Source organism: Otolemur garnettii, unplaced genomic scaffold (genome assembly GCF_000181295.1).
Source record: "Otolemur garnettii isolate 467f Iridium unplaced genomic scaffold, OtoGar3 scaffold00014, whole genome shotgun sequence".
Lineage (NCBI taxonomy): Eukaryota > Metazoa > Chordata > Mammalia > Primates > Galagidae > Otolemur > Otolemur garnettii.
This window is the reverse complement of record NW_003852409.1, coordinates 17512585-17534069: the sequence shown is the minus strand read 5'-3', so window position 1 is coordinate 17534069 and position 21485 is coordinate 17512585. Positions and strand designations below refer to the sequence as shown.

At 51.3% G+C, this 21485-nt stretch overlaps 1 protein-coding gene across 1 annotated transcript in view; it reads right to left on the bottom strand.

The window, feature by feature from the left end:
• The window catches only part of COL27A1 (collagen type XXVII alpha 1 chain), a 135597-nt gene that overhangs the window by 49410 nt on the left and 64702 nt on the right, over window positions 1–21485 (bottom strand). Inside the window, exons 15-24 of the mRNA XM_003785239.2 lie at window positions 18225–18278; window positions 17452–17496; window positions 14020–14073; window positions 12602–12655; window positions 11896–11949; window positions 8837–8890; window positions 8605–8658; window positions 6979–7023; window positions 5793–5846; window positions 4205–4249 (exon numbers count right to left, since the gene is read on the bottom strand). Of these exons, the coding sequence (XP_003785287.1) occupies window positions 4205–4249; window positions 5793–5846; window positions 6979–7023; window positions 8605–8658; window positions 8837–8890; window positions 11896–11949; window positions 12602–12655; window positions 14020–14073; window positions 17452–17496; window positions 18225–18278 (513 nt within the window). The remainder of the gene's footprint in view (window positions 1–4204; window positions 4250–5792; window positions 5847–6978; window positions 7024–8604; window positions 8659–8836; window positions 8891–11895; window positions 11950–12601; window positions 12656–14019; window positions 14074–17451; window positions 17497–18224; window positions 18279–21485) is intronic.

Sequence of the window (21485 nt, the reverse complement as noted above, 5' to 3'; positions counted from 1 at the left end):
TGAATGGGCACACACACAGTGAGAGTGAATAGCTTAGAATGGTCACCAGGAAGATACATCAGTTTCTTACTGGTATCCCACTCACTTCCATGCTAAGGAAAATGCAAGAGGAAGCAGGGGGGTCTTGTGTGTCTCAGGAGTACAAAAAGTGGCTTTGGAATAACCCAGATTTGCAGCTAAGAAATTCAAGGAGAATTAGGAAAGACTGAGGGATGAGTGGATTTGTTGTATAAAATCTGTTCCCTGTCCCCCAAACTCTGGCTAGACCGAAACAGGATCTTGGGTCAGTAATAGACCAAAAGTTGCACACTCAGGCAGTAAAGCTGGCCCAGGTGTCAGTCAACTAGGGTGATAGGGTGCCCCCGAATTCTCAAGGGTTAACTCTGAGACCCACAGTGTCTTATCCAAAGACAGATTTAAAGTGGCAACTTGCTTCTGCAGCCTGAGATGTGGTCTGTGCAGCTCTACAGCCCACACATTTCAAGGTCTCCAAATCATGTGGCTGTGAACAGGACCCAGGTCTCCCAGCCATCCCAGTACCACTGCCGTACACTATGGGTGGGGGGTGTCCCCAGGCCTGCCATTGGTTCCTTAGACCCAGGGATCCTACCACAGTGAAGTACAAGTTGAGAGAGGGTTGAGGTACAAGGTCATGGCTAACATGTTACAGAAAATAACCAAGTATTTGACTTCTGCAACAACTTAATTTAAAAAAATTAACAAGAACATTTGCAACAGACGAGGAAATACTGAGCCCTTCCTATTTGCAAAGCCCTGTTCCTGGCACTTTATCTCTATCACTGTCATTAGATCTTCAGGTGTCTCTGGCCCTCACCTGCAGAATGAGAGACAATAGAGGTCTGTCCCTACCTCTTGGTGTTGTTCTGAGTATTTGAGATAAGACAGGCATATCTAGCCCCATAAAGTCAGTTCTCTCCTATCCCATCCTCATTTATCTTAAAAGGGCATGAGGCAAGGCAAAGGCCCGAGCTTCCCACAGGGAGCGGTCAGACATCCAGAGATGTTAAATGAAGGGAATAAAAACTGCTCTGTTAGAAAGCCCCTGCCCGACTGGCCCAGAAAACAAAAATTTCATAGCTACTTTAAATTTATGAGTTGTCGGCTCCTGGAAGGCAGGCAGGTCCTAAACCTCAAACAAGAAGCCAAACAGGATCCTAATGAATAAGGGCCTTACAGTAAGTGCCCCATTCCCCCAGCTGCCACCCTTGGGACCCCCACGGGGCACTGTCCTGGAACACCCTGGCATGCCTGTGGCTTTTGGTGGACAGGGATGAGGCTGGCCCAGGGCTTCCACCTGGCAGACAGGGTGGAAAAGCAGCTCTGACAGCTGTGGGCATGGCTGGCTCCATGTAGGCTAGCAAGAGGGCACAGGCAGGAGGCAGTGCCGTTGCCTACAGCGGGCACTGCACAAGCAGGACCTGAGTCCCTGGTTTGGAAGAGGTGTGCCTGTCCCCACATTGTTTACAGATAAAGGGCCTTTGTCTGCAGTGGGAGTTTTGCTTCCTCTCTCCCTCCTTTTTCTCTTATTACATCCTGCTAATTACTGGGCTGCAACTGAGAACAAGATAGCTGTGGTCCTCAGCTGGATCCGACGAGCCAGGGTTAAGTGTTGACTTGCTTGGCTTGCCCTGGACAGAGCGGCTTGAAGACAGGGCACATGCCTTGTCCCCAGCACCTCGGACAGGGCCTGGCGGGCAGTCTATGTTCTTTTTTAGATAAACGCCAAGTGCTCAGAAGGGCAAAGAGTTTCTCAGACCTAAGGGCAGGTTTGGGAATGCAGCCCTGCTGTCTTGTCTTGGATGGTGATGCTACTGCCTGTGAGACCTTGGATCAGTGACATCACTTCTCAGAGACTCAGTTTCCTGCAAAATAGGAATGATACTGCCTATTGGCCTAGGGCTGATGGGGGGAATTCAGGTGACGGTGTACACAGTGTTCAGCATATAGCCCAGGATCGAATAAATGACCAGCAAGTGTAGCTGTTACTAGGATTATAAGGAGGTCCTGTGGCCTGAGTGTCAGCACTCTTTGCAAGGGTTCCTCTGATTCTGTGGTGGACAGGAAATGCCCACCCTTTCACTGTGACCATAGGGAAGGGACTAGGGAACAGCCAGAGTGGTACCCAAGTGTGCCTTATAGCAGCCATAGGGTTCCAGCTCTGGCTCTCTTTCCTGATGTGGTCCAAGCTACCTGGGCCATAGTGGGGTGCACCAGGCAGGTTCCCACTGCACCTGGCCCCAACTCTGTCACTGGCCCATTTAGTCACACTGTTCAAACCTGTTTCTCCTCTGTGAGTGCCAGATTGCCAAGGTGGACTAGAATCTGGGGATTCCTAACCTGGGGTCTCTGTCATGTGCCAGGGGTAGAATTCAAATCCACGAACTTGAATGCAAAAAATTACAACTTCTATTTTTATGACTAATAGAAATTTAGGATTTCCATCAAATACAAGTGTAGGCAACAAATATGAGTGTCCCAGGTACTGAAAGTGACATCTCACGTTACAGCATTGCTGCAGAAAGTGACATGTCACATTATAGCATTGCTACAGAGATCTCAAACTATGCTATAAGGCTTGTCACCACTGCAAAATGGAGGTGGTTCTTAGACCCACTGCTAGACTTCATTATTTAATGCATTAATAACATAGCATTTATCACATTTTAATGTATTTTTGTAATTATATTTCAGTATAACTGTTTTCCTTTGTAATCCTTTATTTTTTATTTCACACATTTAAAAACTCTATTCTCAGGCTGGGCATGGCGGCTCATGCCTGTAATCCTAGCACTTTGGGAGGCCGAAGAGGGAGGATTGCTTGAGCTCAGGAGTTTGAGACCAGCCTGAGCAAGAAAGAGCAAGACCCTCTCTCTGCAAAAATTAAAAATACTAGCCGAGCATGGTGGCACGTGCCTGTAATCCCAGCTACTCAGGAGGTTGAGCCAGGAAGATTACTTGAGCCCAGAAATTACAGGCTGATGTGAACTATGATGACGCCACTGCACTCTAACTGGGGCAACAAATTGAGACCTTGTCTCAATGACACAATAAAAACTCTATTCTGAGAAGGAGGTCCATCTGGGCTAGTGGTAAAGGAATCCAAAGCACAAAAAGTGGTTAGGGCCCTTGGATACAGTGATTTCCAAGGACCCTTTGTGTCCTGACAGTCTAGGATTCTGAGTATCTATTTCCCCAAGGGCCCTATCATTAGCATAACTATGAAATTGAATTTGCTGATCATATTGCCTTTTTTTCCCTCCCAATCAGGAAATACATCCAGGCCGCGGCAGCCTTTCCAAACTCCTGGGCTTCCCACAGAATGCGCTCGGATGACACTGGCAAGATTTCAAAAATCCAGGCCTCCTCCTGCTTTAATTCCTTTCTTCCCCCAACAGATGTTGCAGGCCTGGTGAGGAAGCCCATCGTGTGCGGCTCTCACGCCACTGATGGTACTTCTCTGCGCAGCCAGATCCTGCTGGGTCCCCGCATTGCTCCTCCTTTCCACTTGAGGAAGCCCCTTCCAGGGTTCTCAGGGTGAGTTCTGTATTTAAAGGAGGGGAGGAGATGGCTGCCTTTCCTCCTCCAAGCCCACAGACTAAGCTTTCATGAGGGGCAAGGGCTGAAGAGGAGGGATGAAAGTTACCTGTCTGCCCAGAGCTGAGAGCTGAAATCTGGACTTTAATAACTGAAGGTCATTAAACCTCCTTTTTAATGACTAGTTGCAACCTCCTCTCTTCTTCAGACCTTGGCCTCACTTCCCAACCAGCCAGAGCCACTGATTCGAATTTCATTTTCGTTATAATTTAAGGATGTCTGGCAAGTGGTTACCCTTCTCTGGCCTTCGCTCCCTGCTCTATCAACACAGAGAAACATGGGCAAGGAATGTGAAGGGCTCCTCCGGTTTAACGCCTTGGGAGCAAAGTTACATAACTGCTGTGGGCAAATTGCACCAAGAACATCTGTCAGAGTCCGGCCTTGGGGAGTGGCCATCGTGATTATGATTCACAACTTTCTCATTCAGAGCCCTCGCCTGAGAGTCACCGTCCACGTCAATGACAGGGGAGTGAAGCTACTTCTGGAGTTGTTCTGAGAAAGACATTAGGTGGTGGTTGTAGGACGCTTAGCAAAGGACTTGGTACAGAGTAAATGGAGCCACTGTGTCCAGAGACTATCACTAACTTACCTGTTCGCCCACAGGCCCCGGCCGTCCAGGGTCTCCGGGTTCCCCCTGCAATGAAACAGAGATGGATGGATTGGGATGGAGCCGAGCATCTAAGCCTTTCAGGGAACTCTCCAGGGTTACTGGTCTTAGTCGCCATTGATGAGATGAACCAGAAGCCTTAGTTCTGGAATCTGGTCCTTGAGACCCCAAACAAATAGCAGGACAAAGGGGCACTAGGACAGAAACTATGGCCCCAGACATAACTCTAGTCATCCAATAGCATTTTGTGGCAGTGGAAGAAGCCTAGAGAGATGAAGTGACCTACCCAAGGTCACACAGCAAGTGAGAGGCAGGGCTACAACTGGAACCTTGGCATGCCTGGCTGAAATGCCCCCGACCACCATATCAGGAGGCCCCTACTGCAAGAAAAGCAGGAGACTGGAGAGTCAGGGCACCTGGGCCCTAGACCTCAACCCACCAGAGCTCTGCTGCCAGCCCATGGGTGACCTGGGAGGGTCTCATCTCTGCTCTCCCCAGCTAAACATAAGGGAATTTGTCTTCACGGCCATTGCCTGCATTCATATTTAGTGGCTTATCATGGCCCTATCCACCAGTTCTGTCCCCTGCTAGGGTAACTCCTTGGCAGCCATAGCTGCACTGGTCTTCCCATAGCAGTCCCATGGGATAAAGCCACCCCTAGGTCAGCACTCCCACCACAAAAACCTAGCTGGTATCTGAGGGAGAGAGGCTGAGACCTCAGAGGGCAGGAGCTAGGCTCAGATGAGCCAGGAGTTTGGCTCAAAGATGGATGTGGCTCATTGCTATCCTGGCTAGAGTCTCATCCTCCTCTTAAACTCCTCAGACTTTATACTGATGGAAACTAGACAGGCCAGGACAGAGAAGCGGGCCATTCCCCTGAGGGAGGGAGACCACTACCTAGGCTCCTGCTGGCCCTACCCCAGCCTGCTATGGGTTTGCCCTTCTGTGAACTTGACCCAGCATCATTCGCACAGAATGGTTAGGACAATCCAACCCTCAAGGGGCATCCTTGGAAAGCCATTAGTTGAGGACACCTATGAGTCGAGGATCATGACTCTGTTGCCCTGGGCCAGTCCTTGTTTGATATCTTAAAAAAAAGACTTGTTAACAAATGTAATACTATTCATTGTCCACAATGGGGAAAATACAGAAGCCCAGAGAAGCAAATGAAAATCCCCTATTAGGGGTTTTCTGTGATAACCCCTGACAATTGTCCAGCCTCTGCCCTGCGCATACAGCAACAGGTGCAGCCCAGTCCCTACAACAGGCTCGTGATTTAACATTCTGTCTCATAACTGGCTTCCCAACACCACCCCCCGCCCCCACACAGGCATTTTCCCGCAACGCCGTCTTGTGTGGCTGCACAGTATCCCATTACTTGAACAATTTCGCACTGTTGGACACATAGGTTATATTCATTTTTTAGGTCTATTATCCATACTTCGTGATAAATGAGACCAATTTTTCCCCCTTTCACAACTGGCTGGGGATTCAGAACTTGTTCTGGAGCCCACATATGTTAGACCTCCCCCCTTTCCTCTTGTCCCCAGCCATTCCTAGGTCCTCTCACCTTGGCACCATCCAGGCCGGGCCTCCCAGGGAACCCCTTCCTGCCAGGCTGACCCTGCAACAGAGAGAGAGGTGAGTGGGAGAAGGTGGACAGGAGAGTCCATGGCTGCAGAGAGACCCTACACCCCAGGAGGGTGGGATGTAGAGACCAGATGCCACCAGGGAGCCAGCTAACCTAGAACACAAGGAGGGTCCCACTGCGTGACCTCTGAGAAGCCTCCTCACCCCGGGCTGGTCTCTTCATTATAAATGGGGATGATGATACCTGCCTGCCTTCAGGGAGTGAGGAGGGGAAGGGACTTGGAGGCATGTCAGAGTCCAGGGGCATATGATTTATGCTAGTGGTCTTCCAAGTGTGGGCCTTTCTAAGCTATTTTCATAATGACAGTAAGATGTCTTTTGTCGCCCTCATTCTCCTGAGCGTAAGTGGAGTTTCCAGACCTGCATGACATGGGCTATCACCCGCCTCCTGGATGCAGAAGCAAATCTGAGAATCCAGCTGACTCACGTTAAACCAGACATTAGAGAGATTTGCAAAAATGACAAAGCAATGCTGCTCTTTCCACTCACTTATCTCACTTTGGAAAACACAGTGATTTTTCGTAAAAAACATTTGTATTAACATGAAATGTGTTTATTATTAATTTTTGATAAATTAATAAAGATATCTAAAGTTTCTTGATTTTAATAACAAATATCAGTAGATGTAACCCACCCGAACAAGTGCTCTTTGGGTCCTCAATCATTTTCAGAAGTGTAAAGAGGTCCTGATACCAAAAACTCACGAACTGCTGGTTTATGGAACTGCAAGGACGGGGTGGGGGGGGGTGTGGAACAAGTGAATTCTGCAAGGCTGTTGGGAACAGTGGCGAAAACTCTGAGGTTCCCAGCAAGGCATCCCCACTTCCTGGCTGTGAGACAACAACTGGGCCCTCATGTGTCTCCTCTCCAACAAAACCAGGAAAAGCAGCACCTCTCTCATGGGAGAACTGACAGAGAAAATGGATACAAAGCACCCCCACTTAGCATGGGTTTTCTCCTCTAGGGTCTGTTCTCGTCTTCTCTCTGGCTGGCCCAAGGCCCTCACTGATGACTTCTTTCCAGAGCATTGGCCAGATACTGCCCAGTCTGTGCACAGCTGATTCAGGTGCAACAAATCCCACCTCCCCCAAGCCAGTGACACTCACCTCCAAGCCAGGGGCCCCAGCTGGCCCCATGGGTCCCTCATCTCCCTAGAGTTGGGAGACACAAGAGAGGAAAAAAGGAGAAAGTTAATCCAGTGGGACTTTTGGAGAACCTGTCCTATGAGGAGGCAAAAGAGTGGATAGAGGAGAGCCCTCCTGGACAGAGAATGGAAGACCTGGCTCACTTGCCTGGTCCTACCCAAGGCAGGGTCTCCACCAGTCATGGCCTCAAGGCCAGGCCACATGTGAATGGGGACCCCTGGGATCATGGCAGTCCTTAGTAGGAGGGTTAAACCCCACATGTGCTGTGAGGAACAGAGCTGTGGACTGCACCTCAAAGACAGGGGCTCTATTTTGAGTTCCACCATGGACTTACTAGCAGACCTCAGCCTGCTGTGCCTCTGTGTCTCCAGAGTGCAGAAGATCATTCTAGAGCTTGGTGATGGATCTTAGTTGACTCCTGGAGAATAGCGAAGATGCCTTATTCTTTTTGGCAGGCACCCCCTCAACTGCCCCAAACATCACTTAGGATGGGGCAGTGTCTGGCAGACGTTTGGTGAACAAATGGGTGAGGGAGTGATGAATTGATGAAGACGTGAGAAGTGGCAGGCCCATGAAGGGCTGGGTTTCCTTAAGTGTAATGTGAGTGTAGACAGAAACATGTGGCTGGTGTCTCTTCCCTCTCTTCTCTTCCTACCTCTGGCCCATAGGACTCTCCCGATTCTCCTCCCTTCTTTCCCTCCCCCTCCCAGCACAGGCGGCCTCCAAACTGGCCCCTCCCAGCATGCCAGGCCTGACCAAAGGGCTCCCTCCAGAGCTGCCCCCACCCCCCACCTCCTCTCCCCCAGCTTTCAGGAAAACAGAAGTACGTGGCAGCTCCCAGAGCCAGTTCTGGGACCCCGCCAGCCCCAGAGCCAGCCCTGAGAAGGGAACCATGTCAGCTGGATGCCTGCCTGTGGCTGCGGTGAGTCTGGACCTCCTGTACCCTCACACAGAGCTTTGTATCATGGGGGTCTGGGACCTGAGCTAAGGAGAGTAGGGGACAGGGACGCATGCACAGGTCGAAACTGGAGACCCACCCATGCAATGCCCATCTGGTGCTCCAGTAGGCCCACAGAGAGCCTTTCCAATCTCCTTCATCAAGTGCAAGTAAATAAGCAAATTTTCACTTTGCCACTCACTAGCTGTGCAAGTCAGGCAATTCTCTGGGATGCCTCAGGCAGCTCCCAGGAGCACAGAAGTAAACCACACAGGACCTGTGTCATGGCTTGGCTCAAGCAGACCTGGGTTTGCATCATGGCCCTGCCTGCTACTAACCATGGGATACGACAGTTTCTTGACCTCTCTGGGTCTCAGTAGGCTCACCTATAAAAGGGAGCTGATAGTTCCTACCCTCCCATCAATGCCCAGATAAACGAAGCCACTATGAGCAGGACAGCAGCCCTGGGAGAGACGACCTCAGGGCAGAGTAGATCCCTGGAAAAGTCACAGGGCAGAGCTGCAGAGGATGAGCTGGAGGGCAAGGGTGAGGTTGTCCCTAGCCCCCAAGACAGGACAGGCTGGGGGCTATGTCAGGCCGGGGGTGGGAGGCAGTGGGTATGGACAAGGGGCAAAGCCAGGTGGTCTCACCTCGGGCCCCAGCTGCCCACAGGGTCCCGGTAGGCCTCGAGCTCCAGGCTTACCCTGGGGAGAAAGGAACAAAGGTCTCAGAGGTGGCACCTCTATCTTCATCATGGGCTGGCCAGATACCCCCTATTTCCAAGCCAAGTAGCCAGCCCTGGAGGCTTATAGCTTCTGCACAGCTGCCTGCTTCTCCAGCTGGAGCTGCCCTGGACAGGGACTGCCCTGGACAGGGACTCACCTTCTCGCCTTCTGGGCCATTGTCCCCAGGGGGCCCAATGTCTCCTGGGAATCCCTGAGAGGAAGCAGAGAGCAGGGTCACTGGTGGGGGTCTTGCAGGGGGTCTGACCTGTGTTTCCCTCCCATCCTGCTGGAATACAACCCTGGCCAGGGCAGTTAGCCACCTGGATCCTGCAATCTTCAATTCTAAAACAGGGACTGGTCATGGTTCCAGCCCTAACAATTCAGAGTTTCTGAGCGAACAAATGAGACTGTGCAGGAAAGCATTAGGTCTTCATGTGCAAGGTCACACACAAGGTCATCTGACCCAGAATTTCCCAAGGCCTTTGCTGCCACTGGTTCAAAGCTATGTCCCAGGATATGGCTTCCAGAACCAGCCACATCCCACTCTAAGAAGTCCTGTCCTTTGACTGCAGTGACCCTACAGGCAGGATTGTGCCTTGGGTTTGCTGTGACTTTGAAAGCATTGGAAAGTGCTGATTTAATTAACCTCAGCTCCTCCTGTTAGAAGCTGAAATCCCTGCTGCACCCTGGCTGGGTGAGTTGGACTCTGCCCTACGTCACCCATGGAGGCCACTGCTCCCCAAGGAGACCTGTGCCACGGGATGTGTATAGTAGAAGGGTCTTCCTGGCAAGGAGCAGAATTACCTCCTTTCCTCCTCACCCTTGTGCTGCCCCCCTCCCCCGGGCTCCACAAAGCACAGAAGCTCTCTCTCCCCACAAGGGTCTTTGCAGGATTTGGAGACCAGATACCTAGTTCCCAAAGGCTTGTCCTTCTCTATCCCTTCAGTGGCTTCTAGTCAGGGCCCAGGGGATCTCAGCCTGGCTGCTTTTAATTATCCAGTGTCCCTTGTTACTGATCACCAGGACCCCCATGCTTCTCTGAGTGTGCATCACCAGCACGAGCCTGTATGGGAACATCCCCTTCCTTGTTTTAGGTGTAATACCTCTGTTAATTAGCCTAGAACCCCATTAACTATTCCTCCACTTTCCTGCCAACTAGAAATCAAATCCCCCTTTAATGAGTCTTGTGACCAAATGTACCTTCCCACTTTATCTTCATACGCTGGCTTTTTTTCTTCCTATCTCTTTTAACCTTCTCATAACTCCTGTTAAATTTTGGCTCAAACACCTCCTCACCTTTCTCACTGCCAGAGGCAAGAACGGTCCTGAATTTGGAACTAACACAGGAAGCCAAAGCCCATGTCTTTTTCCTTAACACAAGAGGCTCAAACTCCATCCTGCCACCTACTCACTGTGCAACCCCAGGCAAGTTTCTTAGCCTCTCTGGACCTCAGCTTCCTCATCAATAAAATGGTGACCGGAACACTCACCCTATAAGGCTGTGCTGAGACTTAATGGAACAAGGCAAGCAAAGCGCTTAGTTTGGAGCCGGGCACCTAGTAAGTGCTCAATAAACATCTGCATCCAAGTGCTTCTGGGTCCTGTGTCCTGGGGAAAGCAGTCTCCCTGGGGTGGGCCCATCTCCAGTGAGACCTTGGCAATCAGAATGCTCAGCAAATCCTCCTGCTCCCATGTATCTTAAAGGCCCCACTGAAGAGTGAAAAAGACACTGCACACAGGTGCTGGAGAGCTGGAGTCCCTTCCCACGGCCTCTGGTTGAGCAAGCAAAGAACCAGGGAAGGCGCTGACACACTCATCAGCTTCCGTCTTCAGCACAGCAGAGCCACCTCCCAGTCACAGAGGCGGCCAATCAAAACAGAACACAAAGGCGGGAGAAGCAAACTCTTGATTTGTCCAGGGACCCAGAAGAGGGCCAAAGTAGACCGCATTTGCTACTATGTAGCAGAGGGATGCTGAGGAAGCCACTTTGCTGCCATGTGACTCCGTTTCCTTATCTGTAAAACAGGGGCAGTCACCGCTCTCTCTCCTGTGATTGTGGTAGCAACTCGGCGAGTTCTCATCTCAAAGACACTAAACAGCATCGAGTTCTCATCTCAAAGACACTAAACAGCATCCTGGCACCAGAAGGGGCCTAATAAATGTGAGGGAGTGTGCTTTCCACCCTCCCTGGCCAGACTGCTGGGAAAGTCTTTTTCCACAGTGACCAGAGGAGGGAATCAGGGCCACAGAGAAGAGGCCAAGTGCATTTGTCTAAAGATAGGACTGTGTCACAGCCAAAGTCAACAGAGTGGAAAGTCAGAACTTGTAGCTTTTAGGAAACATTCCCTCAGCCATCCAGGCAATGCCACGAGTGATCTTTGGAAAGGCCTGGAGAACCTGCAAAGCCAAACTTTTATCTTGGATACAGAGACTTCATGAATGAGGAAGATCCAAGGCCAGGGAGATGAAGGTGGATGGATGGGTAGGTGAGCAGCTCTGGGTGGGGTTGGCCTGAGTGCTGGCGATCCTGAGCCTAACACCAGCCCTGGCTCCTGCTCAGCCCAGTTCTCTAGACACCGGGACAAGAGAAGGGGGCCAGGAAGAACTGACCTAGCTTGCTTCATGCCATTGTATATGAATTTCAAGTTGATAATTCAGGTTTAGCCTATCTGTGCTTATTATTGCAGGTCTCTCCTTATTCGGCTAGAGCTATTATATCATTTGCTAGATCTGTCCTTCATTACGTGTCATTCTTCTTTCAAGAACAAGATGTTTGCATTGACTTCCTGCTCCCCATACCTGGGAGCTCTGAGCCCTGAACCTTTCCCAAGCATCTGTGAGCGGTTAGGAAGGTTTCAGGCTGAGAGAGAGAGTCTGAGAGAGGAGAATGCGGCAGCTTCACCATGGGGCCACCCTCCATCTTGGGGCCCCCCTCTGTCATAGGGTCCCCTCTCTGTCATGGGCACACAAGGCTCTCCTGATGGGCAAGAACTCTGAGGTCAACTTTTTGTCCCCTCTGCCTTTGGAAGCCCGTGGGTAATACAGGAAAAGTAGAAGCAAAAAGAAAAGATTGATCATCTAGGAATTTCTACTTTGCCTCATTTCTCCTTTGCTGCGTGACCTCAAGCAAGTCCCTCCCCATCTCTGGGCCTCAGCTTCCTAAAGACAACTACCAGTCCCAGCTGTAGCCAGAAAGAGAAATGGAGCATCACGTACCTCGGGTCCAGGGGGCCCAGGAAACCCAAGAGATCCTTTGTCTCCAACTTTGCCCTGTGGAAGAGGGGAGAGTTGGGGGGAGGCAGGGCTAAGCAAAGGCCTGCATTTCCACCTGACCTTCCACCACCCCTTGTGTTATACCCTGGCTGTGGGTGCCTGGAAAGTTCAGGAGCATATGAATAAAATCTGTCTAAACAACCAGAAGGAGCTATTGTTCAAACGCAGCCTCCTACACGTACTAGCCATGGGACCCTGGAAAGCCACTTCATCTTTCAGTATCTTAGCTTTCCCCATCTGTAAAAAACCCGGGAGCTATAATAATTCTCTAACTCCTGGGGTTGTTGGCAGCTTTCAAAGAGACTCAGTACACAAAGGGTCTGAGGCACAGTAGCACTTCCTAAATGACACCCCCTGCTGCTACTGATAACACTGCTATTGTTTACAAGGCGTCAGGAGCCCCAGACTCCCATCAGAGTGTGCTCAGTGAAGGAGGCCTGCCTGTCTGTGACTCTGGGTGAATTGCTCCCACTCTGGGCCTGAGTGTCCTCATCTATAAAATGGGCAAATCGCCATTCTTGCCCTGCTCCGCTTAGCCCCTAGGGCTGTTGCAGGAAAAAATGAGATCCTGGTTATACAGGCATTCCCAGCCACATTCCATGACCAATTGGAGAGAGTGAGTTTGGGGGATGCCGGAAAAGGTACTTACCAGAGGCCCTGGCTTCCCCCGTGCACCAGGGAACCCTGGCAACCCCTGGCTCCCCTGGAAAAGACCCAGAGCAGGCCAGGGTTAGTAAGGAACAGAAACAGTCTTGGCGAACAGCAGCCTGGGCCTCCTGCTGGATGATCTCCACCACAGGCTCTGGCTTCCATCACACCCACCTGGCACCCCTATAGGCCAGGCCCCAGAAATGCTAAAGGGAAGAGCAGTTCCTGTCCTCTCCAGAAACCAAGGACCCTGGGACTGCAAACAGGCTCCGCATCATCCTTTACATCCAGGGGGCTCTGAGACCGGGCCCAGCAGAGGCAGCCAGGCCTACATGGCTCACAACCCAGAGACACTGAAGCCAGGTCAAGACAGGCCAGTGAGGAGGGAGGGAAGAGGAAGGGAAAGCTGGCCAACATCTGGGCCTGTGGACTGGCAGAGAAAGGTCCAGATGTGGCCACATGGTGCCAGACACAAGCAAAGAGAGGGAGGTCTCAGCAGACCCATAGCCGAGTGCTGGAAGTCAAGGGTACCTCAGTTCATCCCCTTACTCAGTCAGTCACCCCCTCCCTCCCTCACCAAACTTATCCCAAATATTCACTATTAAGGGCAGGACCCTGAGCTGGGCTCCCTCAGGGGAGTCTGGGGCCCTGTCCTCAGGAAACCCACTGTTTGTCAGGGGGCTGAGCCCAGGTAAGTTCCCTAAAGCCAGGGAGGAGAGAAAAGTGACACCACCAGTGGGGGGTAGATATGCTGCTCAGGATACCTAGAGAGAGAAGCAGGTGGGAAAAGTGGTCCCTGAGCAGGGCTGTAAGGAGAGGCTGAGTGGAGGGTGTTCTAGAAGGGGTGGCAGTGGTGCCAAGGCCTAAGGCACAGTAGGCACTTCAGGAGGCTTGCAGCACAGAGCTATAAGGGAGGGGCAGCAGAGTACCAGAGACACCCACTCTCTGGGGTCCTGAATGCCTGGGTGCAATTAGCCTGGGGGCAATAGGGAGCCATGGATAGTATGTGAGCACAGACCAGAGATGCTCCCTCTGAGCAGCTGGTAGTAAGGAAGACAGAGAAGGCAGAGGCTGGAGCCCTGGGAAGAAGTTAGCAGGCTCTCTGTAGTCCCAGCTACTTGGGAGGCTGAGGCAAGAGAATCACCTAAGCCCAAGAGCTGGAGGTGGCTGTGAGTTGTGATGCCACAGCATTCTACTGAGGGTGACAAAGTGAGACTCTGTCTCTTAAAAAAAAAAAAAGTTAGGAGGCTATTGTAAAGTCCAGGAAAGAGATCTTACATGGGTTGACTGAGAATGGTGAAGATAGGACTGTTCGAAAGGGACACGTGAGTCTCACAGATGAGTCCAAGCCCATGACAGGGCCCAGAAAAGAAACTGGACCAAGCAGGGCAGGGGCAGGGGTGAGACTGATGCAATTACCTTGTCTCCTTGGAATCCGGGATCTCCTGACACACCTGGAACCCCTTGTTCACCCTAAGTACATAGCAGCAAAGAAGGTTATAATGGAGACCATGCAGACTCTGGAAACCCCCCCAATTCCAGACCCACTGGCAAGTACAGCTGTGTTGAGGCTGTTCCCCAAGTCGACCTGACCAGTAGCAGCCTTGTCAGAATAACAGGTGGGCCTCCAGGGAGGGGATTCGGGTGCTGGTGGATGAGCTACCCAAGTGGCTCGTCCTGCCTGGCTAAAAACACCACTGGCAGAAGCTAAGCTGCCCAGTGTCACCTGGCCTTCCGTGGAGAACTGACACCTGCAGAGCAAACGAACTGTTTCTTGATCCTCCAACCTCTTCCTTATCAACTGATGTTGTCACATGGGGATAAGGACAACCCGTACAGGAGCCCCAAGCTACTGAAGCTGCTGAGTGCTTCTGTCTGCAGTTTGTTATTGTTTAACACCAGCCTATCAGCTGTCACTTCCTCCTTCTATGGGGAGTTTTGTGGCAGCAATCAACTTTGGTCTACTTCTACCTAGCAGCTTTTAATAGGTTATACCAGGAGAAAACTAGATTTCCTAGGTTGTAAGACTGTGTGCAAACAGTGAGTAAACTAGTCTTGACTGAAGTCTGGTTGTTTCTCTCCTAAAACAATGGATCACATAAGCTTGGTGGCATGGATTCTGGCCATTGGAAACCTCTTCTGTTCTCTGCCTCTTTTTAGCCACGTTCTGATAAGTGAGTAGTTGCAGAACAGATCGGAAGATGTCTCCCCTAGGACCAGAACCATCTTGCACAGCCCTCTATGTTGGTCATGACCGGCAGTCTATTTGTTCTGAGATTCAGAAAATATCCATAGCCCTGAGAATGGGGCGGGGTGGCGGGGAATGAGGAGAAAAACCCAACAAGAAAGGATAATCTTAGCTAATCCATATTGTGCAGCTAAGACTATGATCCAGCAAAAGAACTTCCTTAGTAGAACAAAAATCAGAATTTAAAAAAGAATTGTTTTTAAATTTACTTTGATTTTCCTAATTTGGAAAACCGTGTATAATATCCAGGAGTTTGGGAATCCAAAGAACTTTTTCATTTTTTTTTTAATGTCCAAAAGAGGAGTGAGGGGCTTAAAGAAAAAAAAAAAGAGAAGAAAAGGAACATTTAAAAGGCACCCAGAAAATAAAATAATGGATTTGGAGAGAGCTGGGCCCAGAGCAGGCGCCTTAGTTCTAGAATGCGCCTCCATGCTGGGAGGAGCCAAGTGGTTGTAAGTGGGACTGAGTCCAGACTGGGTCATGGAAAATCTGGGATTTTAGGCAGGAGGGACCAAACTCAGAACATGAAGGGATGGCTCTGTTGTCCGAGGGGAGGGCCACGGGGCACATACGTATGTGTGGCTGATCAGAACACAATATTGATAGTGCTGCCCCCCCCAACCACAGGGACCAAAAACAGACTTCTTTTTCTTTTAATCCCAAAGACTTGATTTTCCTGAAAACTATGGGCATGAATATGATTTCCTCCTCCTTTTTTTTTTTTTTCCAGGGCTTTCACATCTCTAAATGTCCCAGGCAACTCCCACCAGAGAGCCAGCCGAGTTCTATGTAACACATTTATTTCCATGTTCCTGGAGCAATGCTGAGCTGAGGCCAGCTCTACAAAAGGACCTATAAAAAACTCACTGCCTACACTCTCATTTTCCCCAACTTCCTTTCTTCTTTGTCCATGGCTTCAACATTTCCAAAGCACTGATGTCTAAAGCCTCGTGATAAACAGGTAGGTACGGGGACCCCCACACACACCTCCAAAAGAAAGCCCCTTCAGAGAGGGAGGGTCCTCGCAGAGGGGCTTAGCAGGCAGCGGGATGCAGCTGGGCAGAGAGGGGCTGCAGCTGGAGGTGTGGGCATGACAGGAGGAGATGAAAGAGGGAGAAACAGTTAGAGAAAGGCCTGAGCTGGCATTGCACCTGGCTGGAGACCCTGGGGTGGGGGTGGGGGGCAATGGAGGGCTTGCCTAAAATAATCTGAGTGTGTCCATTTTCACCTAGCAATTCTAATTTTCTTTTTTTGAGACAAAGTCTTGCTCTCCAACCAGTAGAGTGCTGCAACATCATAGCTCACAGCAACCTCAAACTCTTGGGCTCAAGAGATCCTCTTGCCTCAGCCTCCCAAGTAGCTAGGACTACACGCACCTGCCATAACGCCAAGCTATTTTTAAAGATGGGGGTCTCGCTCTTGCTCAGGCTGCTCCAACCCCTGAGCTCATGCCTATGCCTCCCAGAGCGCTGGGATTACAGGCAAGAGCCACCATGCCCAGTGCAATTCCAATTTTCTATGAGTCCAGGGACCTAGCTTGACTCCCTGAGTAAGCCCCAAGTTTCCTTTGATGATTCTCTTCCCTTCTTTGGGTCTCAGTTTTCTCAGATATGAAATGTAGGCACTGTGCAATGCGACCTCCCCAGAGCCTTACTAGTTCCAACTTTCTGATCTCAGTTCTGCTTCGTAGTTTAGGCCTTTAGAAACAGGTGCTTGAGTTCAACTCCTAACCCTCTACTTAGGAGCTGTGTGGCCTTGGGGTTAGTGGGTTGAGGATTAGTGGGTTAATCTGTATAGAGCACTCAAATGGTGTCCTGTGACTCAAGTATAGGGGAAAGCAGAGTCCCCTGGAGACAGGTGCAGAAGGAGTCTGACCACACGAGTGGCTGTGTGGCATCATCCCCTCAGATCCCTCATAGACACTAGGAATAATGCCCTCAAGCCCTCCCTCACCCTCTCTGGAGTTCCTGGTTTTCTGAGAGTCTGAGGGGGGCAGGCAGAAAGACACAGGGCAGAAAACAAGGAGTGCTGGGCCCCTACTTCCACCATTCGGATGCTGCCCCACTCTGAGCCCCCCTACCCACCTCCAGCTCTGCCTTGGCCTGGGCTGGGATAGCAAGAGGTCAGTGACAGAGCTATACAGAGGGCACATGGCAAGGGTGACTGCCCTCATGGCAGCTGGAGGAGAAGCTGGCATGCTCTGTGGGGTTGGGTTCCTAATTCCAAGCTGGATGATCCATGTGGGTTGATTTCCTCCTGTGCTACCACCACCATCCTCCCTGCTCTGTGACTTTGCCCTTAAAGGCCTGACACTGGCCTCACCTCTGCTCTCTGGATTCTGAATCCTGCCTTGACTTACCCCCCACCCGTGCCGCAACAGCTGCTCATGCACTTCTGCCAAGGTCTTCAGGCCCCCAGAACCATCTGCCTGAGCCCCACCCAGAGTGACCAGGAAGTAGCTGGGAGCACAGATTTAGGGGGCCAGAGGGGAGGCAGGAAGAGTGCAGGGGAGTGGACCTGGCGAGAAATCAGTGTCAGCCTCCAGCGGAGAGGGGGGTGGCATGCAGAGAAACCACAGTGCAATAAGGGAGTATTCAGATCACCTTATCACCTTTCAGTCCGGGCTCCCCCACGCTGCCCATCAGTCCCTGCAAGACAAAGGCCCAAGGCCAGCTGTGATGGAGACACCAAGCCATAGAAGTCAGGAGCCCTGGCTTAAACCCACTAACTTGTAGCAGACCCCATACATGATCTCCATGCCCCAGGGCTCAGTGTCCCCATCAGAGAAAGGAGCACTGACATCCCACCCCACCCCATAGGCAAGGGCGGACTAAAGGAGCTGAGAAGAGGCAGTTGACAGGCCAGTGAACCACAGCACCATGGGCTAGTCCAGAGGAAGGAGGTGTTGATGGGAGGGGAAGGGCTTAATGGACAGTGTCATATGCATGTTGGCCAAAATGATTATCCCCGGAACATGGTCATAACCGTTTGGGCCTGCTGTCCTCTGCATATTCAGCCCACTCAAGGACAGACTGAGGTCCCTGGCTTGCATTATAGTTTCTGTGGCCTGATGATGTCCCCCACTGGTCTTCTAGTGCCCTGAGACCCAGAACCATGTCAGACACATGCTCAGCTTGAGGACTGGTGTCCAATAAAGACAGTCTGGCCTTAATGATATACAGATGATGACTGCCCTCAGGCCAGAGAAGACTGAGCTCTTGACCTGCCTGGCTTCCCCCAATTCCCCACACTCCTCTGAGCATCCCTCATCCTCCCTTCCACCACATCGGCTGAGGTCACCCCTCCTGCTGGGCTAAAATGGGCCAGGGGTGCCCAGCTGGGAGGAGGCCCAAATCAGGGGGCTGCCCTTGTTTACCTTCATGCCCTTGGGTCCTGGGTAGCCAATTGGACCCAACACTCCCAAGTCACCCTGGGGAGAGAAAGAGAAGAGGATCCATGAGAGGGGGACCACAAGAGGCCGGCCTGGGAGGCAATGCCATGAGACTGACTGTGGAACTAGGAGTGCCCTTCATTCTGTTCACCTTAGCTAAAGTGCTAGAAGAAACTTCATAGAGACATTTTCCCAAGTTCCTGTCTTGATTGTTGCCGCTCCCCTGCCCTTATTTCTTTCCATATTGGATACGAGATATTTCTCTCCCTTACCCCTCATACCAGCTAAGGAGGCAAGACTTCACAAATGACTTCTTTGGACCTCAGTGTCCCTCTCTATAAAATGAATCTCCCTCCTCTGAAGCTGCTGCAAGAATTAAATAAAACATAAATAAGAGCTTTGATGCCTCCAGTTATGTGAGGTGAGGGCACTTTCTGCTTCCCAGAATCTTGGCTATCTCTTTGGGAGGGTGGGGGCAGTAAGTGAGGAATTGGGCTTTTCCACTCCAGAAACACAAGGGTTGGTGATGGGGCCAGTGGAACACTTTAATCAGCTGGCAGACCCTGGACCACAGACCGGAGAGACCCAGCTTCAGATCAGATCAGACTGTCCAAAGAGAGAACAGTGAAGTTCCTAACCCCCAGGGAGCTCCTTAAGGAGGGCTCTGGAAAGGCTGAGAGGGTACCACCCAGTCGTACTCTCCCCTGTGACTCTCCCAAAATGTGACTTGGGGGAGCTTAATGTCACCATGCCTCGGTTTCTTTGTGTAACAAATGGGGGCTAACAATACTATGTACCTACTCGCCTTGTTTCGAGGAGTAACTGATTAAAAATGTATAAATATTAATATTTGGCAACATCTGGAGGCATTTTTGGTTGTCACACCTGAAGAGGTGCCACTGTCATCTAGTAGGCAGAGTCCAGGGATGCTGCTGAATACCCTGTGGTACATAGGACAGCCCTGCAACAAGGAATTATCCATCTCAAAATGCCAAGACTGCTGAGGTCCAGAAACCCTGGTGTAGAGTGAAGAAGAGACTGAAATTTCTATTAAGCCTCCCCTTTCCTTCAGCTCTCCTCACTCTACCCAGCCCATCACAGTCACAGCCATGACCTTGAGCCAAACGCAGAAAGGGAGAACCTGACCTTACCGTCCATCCTCTGTGACTGATCTAAGTGTCTGGCTCCTGTGTGACCGCGATGTGCCTCAGTTTCCCACTACCCAAGTCAGGCTCCATGGTTGGAGCACAGCTCTGGAGCCACGGAGGAACAAAAGCTGCCCCAGGCAGCCTGGCTTGAGAATGGGGACTTGAGTTCCTATCTGAGCTGCCTGGAGACGTCTCGGAGGGAGGCTGGACAGAGAATGAGAAATCACATTCCTGCCTGGCTGCTGCAGGAAGGGCCCAGGGGTCTGTGCAGTGGAATGCCCCCGAGGAGAGAGACAGAGGGACGGCATAGATTTCACAGACAGCAGTTGACCCAGCTGAGGCAATGCTGATTCCTGCTCCCCTTGACACCCCTTCCCCCCAGAATGCCCAGAGTCTGGACTCGGCCATGCCATGGCTGTGTGATCTGGGGCAAATACTCCCCCTCTCTGGACTTCAGGATTTCCACTTGACTAGGTTCAGCAAAAACTCCCAGCTGACCATTTGCTAAGAAATTCTGCTCTCAGGTCCCATCAAGCAATCTTCTCATTGAGAAAGGGAGGGCTCAGTTTCACAGATGACGACAACGCTGACACTAGTTGCCTGTAAAACACGCCTCAACTTATTCTTCTCAAAGTTTGCTTTTACTACTCTCCCCATTTCATAGATGATAAAACTGAGGCTCTGAGAGCTTGGGGCTCCAGCAAACTCACAGAGCTGGGGCAGCTGGGATTCACACCAGAGGACCTGTATCCAGAGCTCCCAGACAATTCTGACGCAGCCTTTGTTAGGAGGAAGAAGGGCATGAAGAAGCCACATCAGTGGCCAAGGTGAGGCCAGCTCTTCAGAAAGTGCATTCCTACAGGACCCTCTGGCCGCTGCATCTTTCCCCCCTCCATCCCTGGTGGGAGGGAGTGAGGGCTGGTCCGCCCAGAATTCCCTGTGGTGTGCAAATAAACAGGCAGGCTCTGCTGCTCCAAGTGGGGCCAGCCCAGCAGGGCCTTGGGCAGAGGACCAGCCAGCAGCTTCAGGAACACAGGCTCATTCTTCCTCCCTCCAGGCCTGAGGCGGATTGTTCTGTGGGGGCTGAATTCCATGGAGGCTGGAGATCACCTGCGTGGAGGCTTGGGGACTGGGGCCCACTCACTACCTCTGCAGGCTTCTCTGAAAAGGTCTGTGTGTGGTAGAGGCAGGCACCTGGCAGGGACAGCTAACCCCAAGGGGGCAGGATTCGTGGCAAAGGGGACCTGGCTGCAGGGCCCCCTGAGAGCTTGCATAGGGCAGGTCCCGTATCGGCGGGACCCCCAGACTGGGTTCTACAAGAACCGGGGGAGGAAGAGAGAAAACTCCAGGCTGCCTTCCCCTGGGTGCAGCTGGAAGAGCATCTGTCTACTGCACACTAGATGCCCTCGAGGGCAGCTTGGCCGGAGATGCTCAGAATATCGTGTCCCCACAAGAAAGAACAATGAGTAAGCCGCTTAATTTGGATCCTGTTTCCACTCTCTAAGCTTCCAGACACTGCACTGCACACTTTGCCCTTCATCTCGCCGACTCCCACCAAGAACACCATCAACAGCATCTGTAACCATTTAACGAGCCCCTACTGTGTGCCAGACACCACGCTACCCGCTTCGAACCCTCATTAACAATAGCTAAATGTTAGTTTGGGCAAATTCACCATGTCAGGGACGATGTTGATGGCTCGGACACTCACCAGCTGCTCACAGCCACCCCGTGAGGTCAGCACCACTGTCAGTCCCACTCCATCTCACAGATGAGAAAACCCAGGCTCAGGGAAAGGTGAAGTGACTGTCCAAGATGAGGTACCAGAAGCAGGTCCAGAACCCAGGTCTGCCTCCCTTTGACCCTACTGTCCACACTCTCAAGCCCTGGCTTGGCTGTTGGCTGATAAAAAACCCAAGGCTGTCTTTCCTTATTGCTGTCATTCATAAGTGACAGGTGTGATAGGACAAGCTGGATGTTCACAGTAGGTATGAGTTCTGTCCCTCAAATGCCAGCTGGCGGAGCCCTGAAGGAAAACCTGGGGTGCTTTTGGGAACTGGTAACTATCCTTCATGTTCCCCTTTCATTGTGACATATT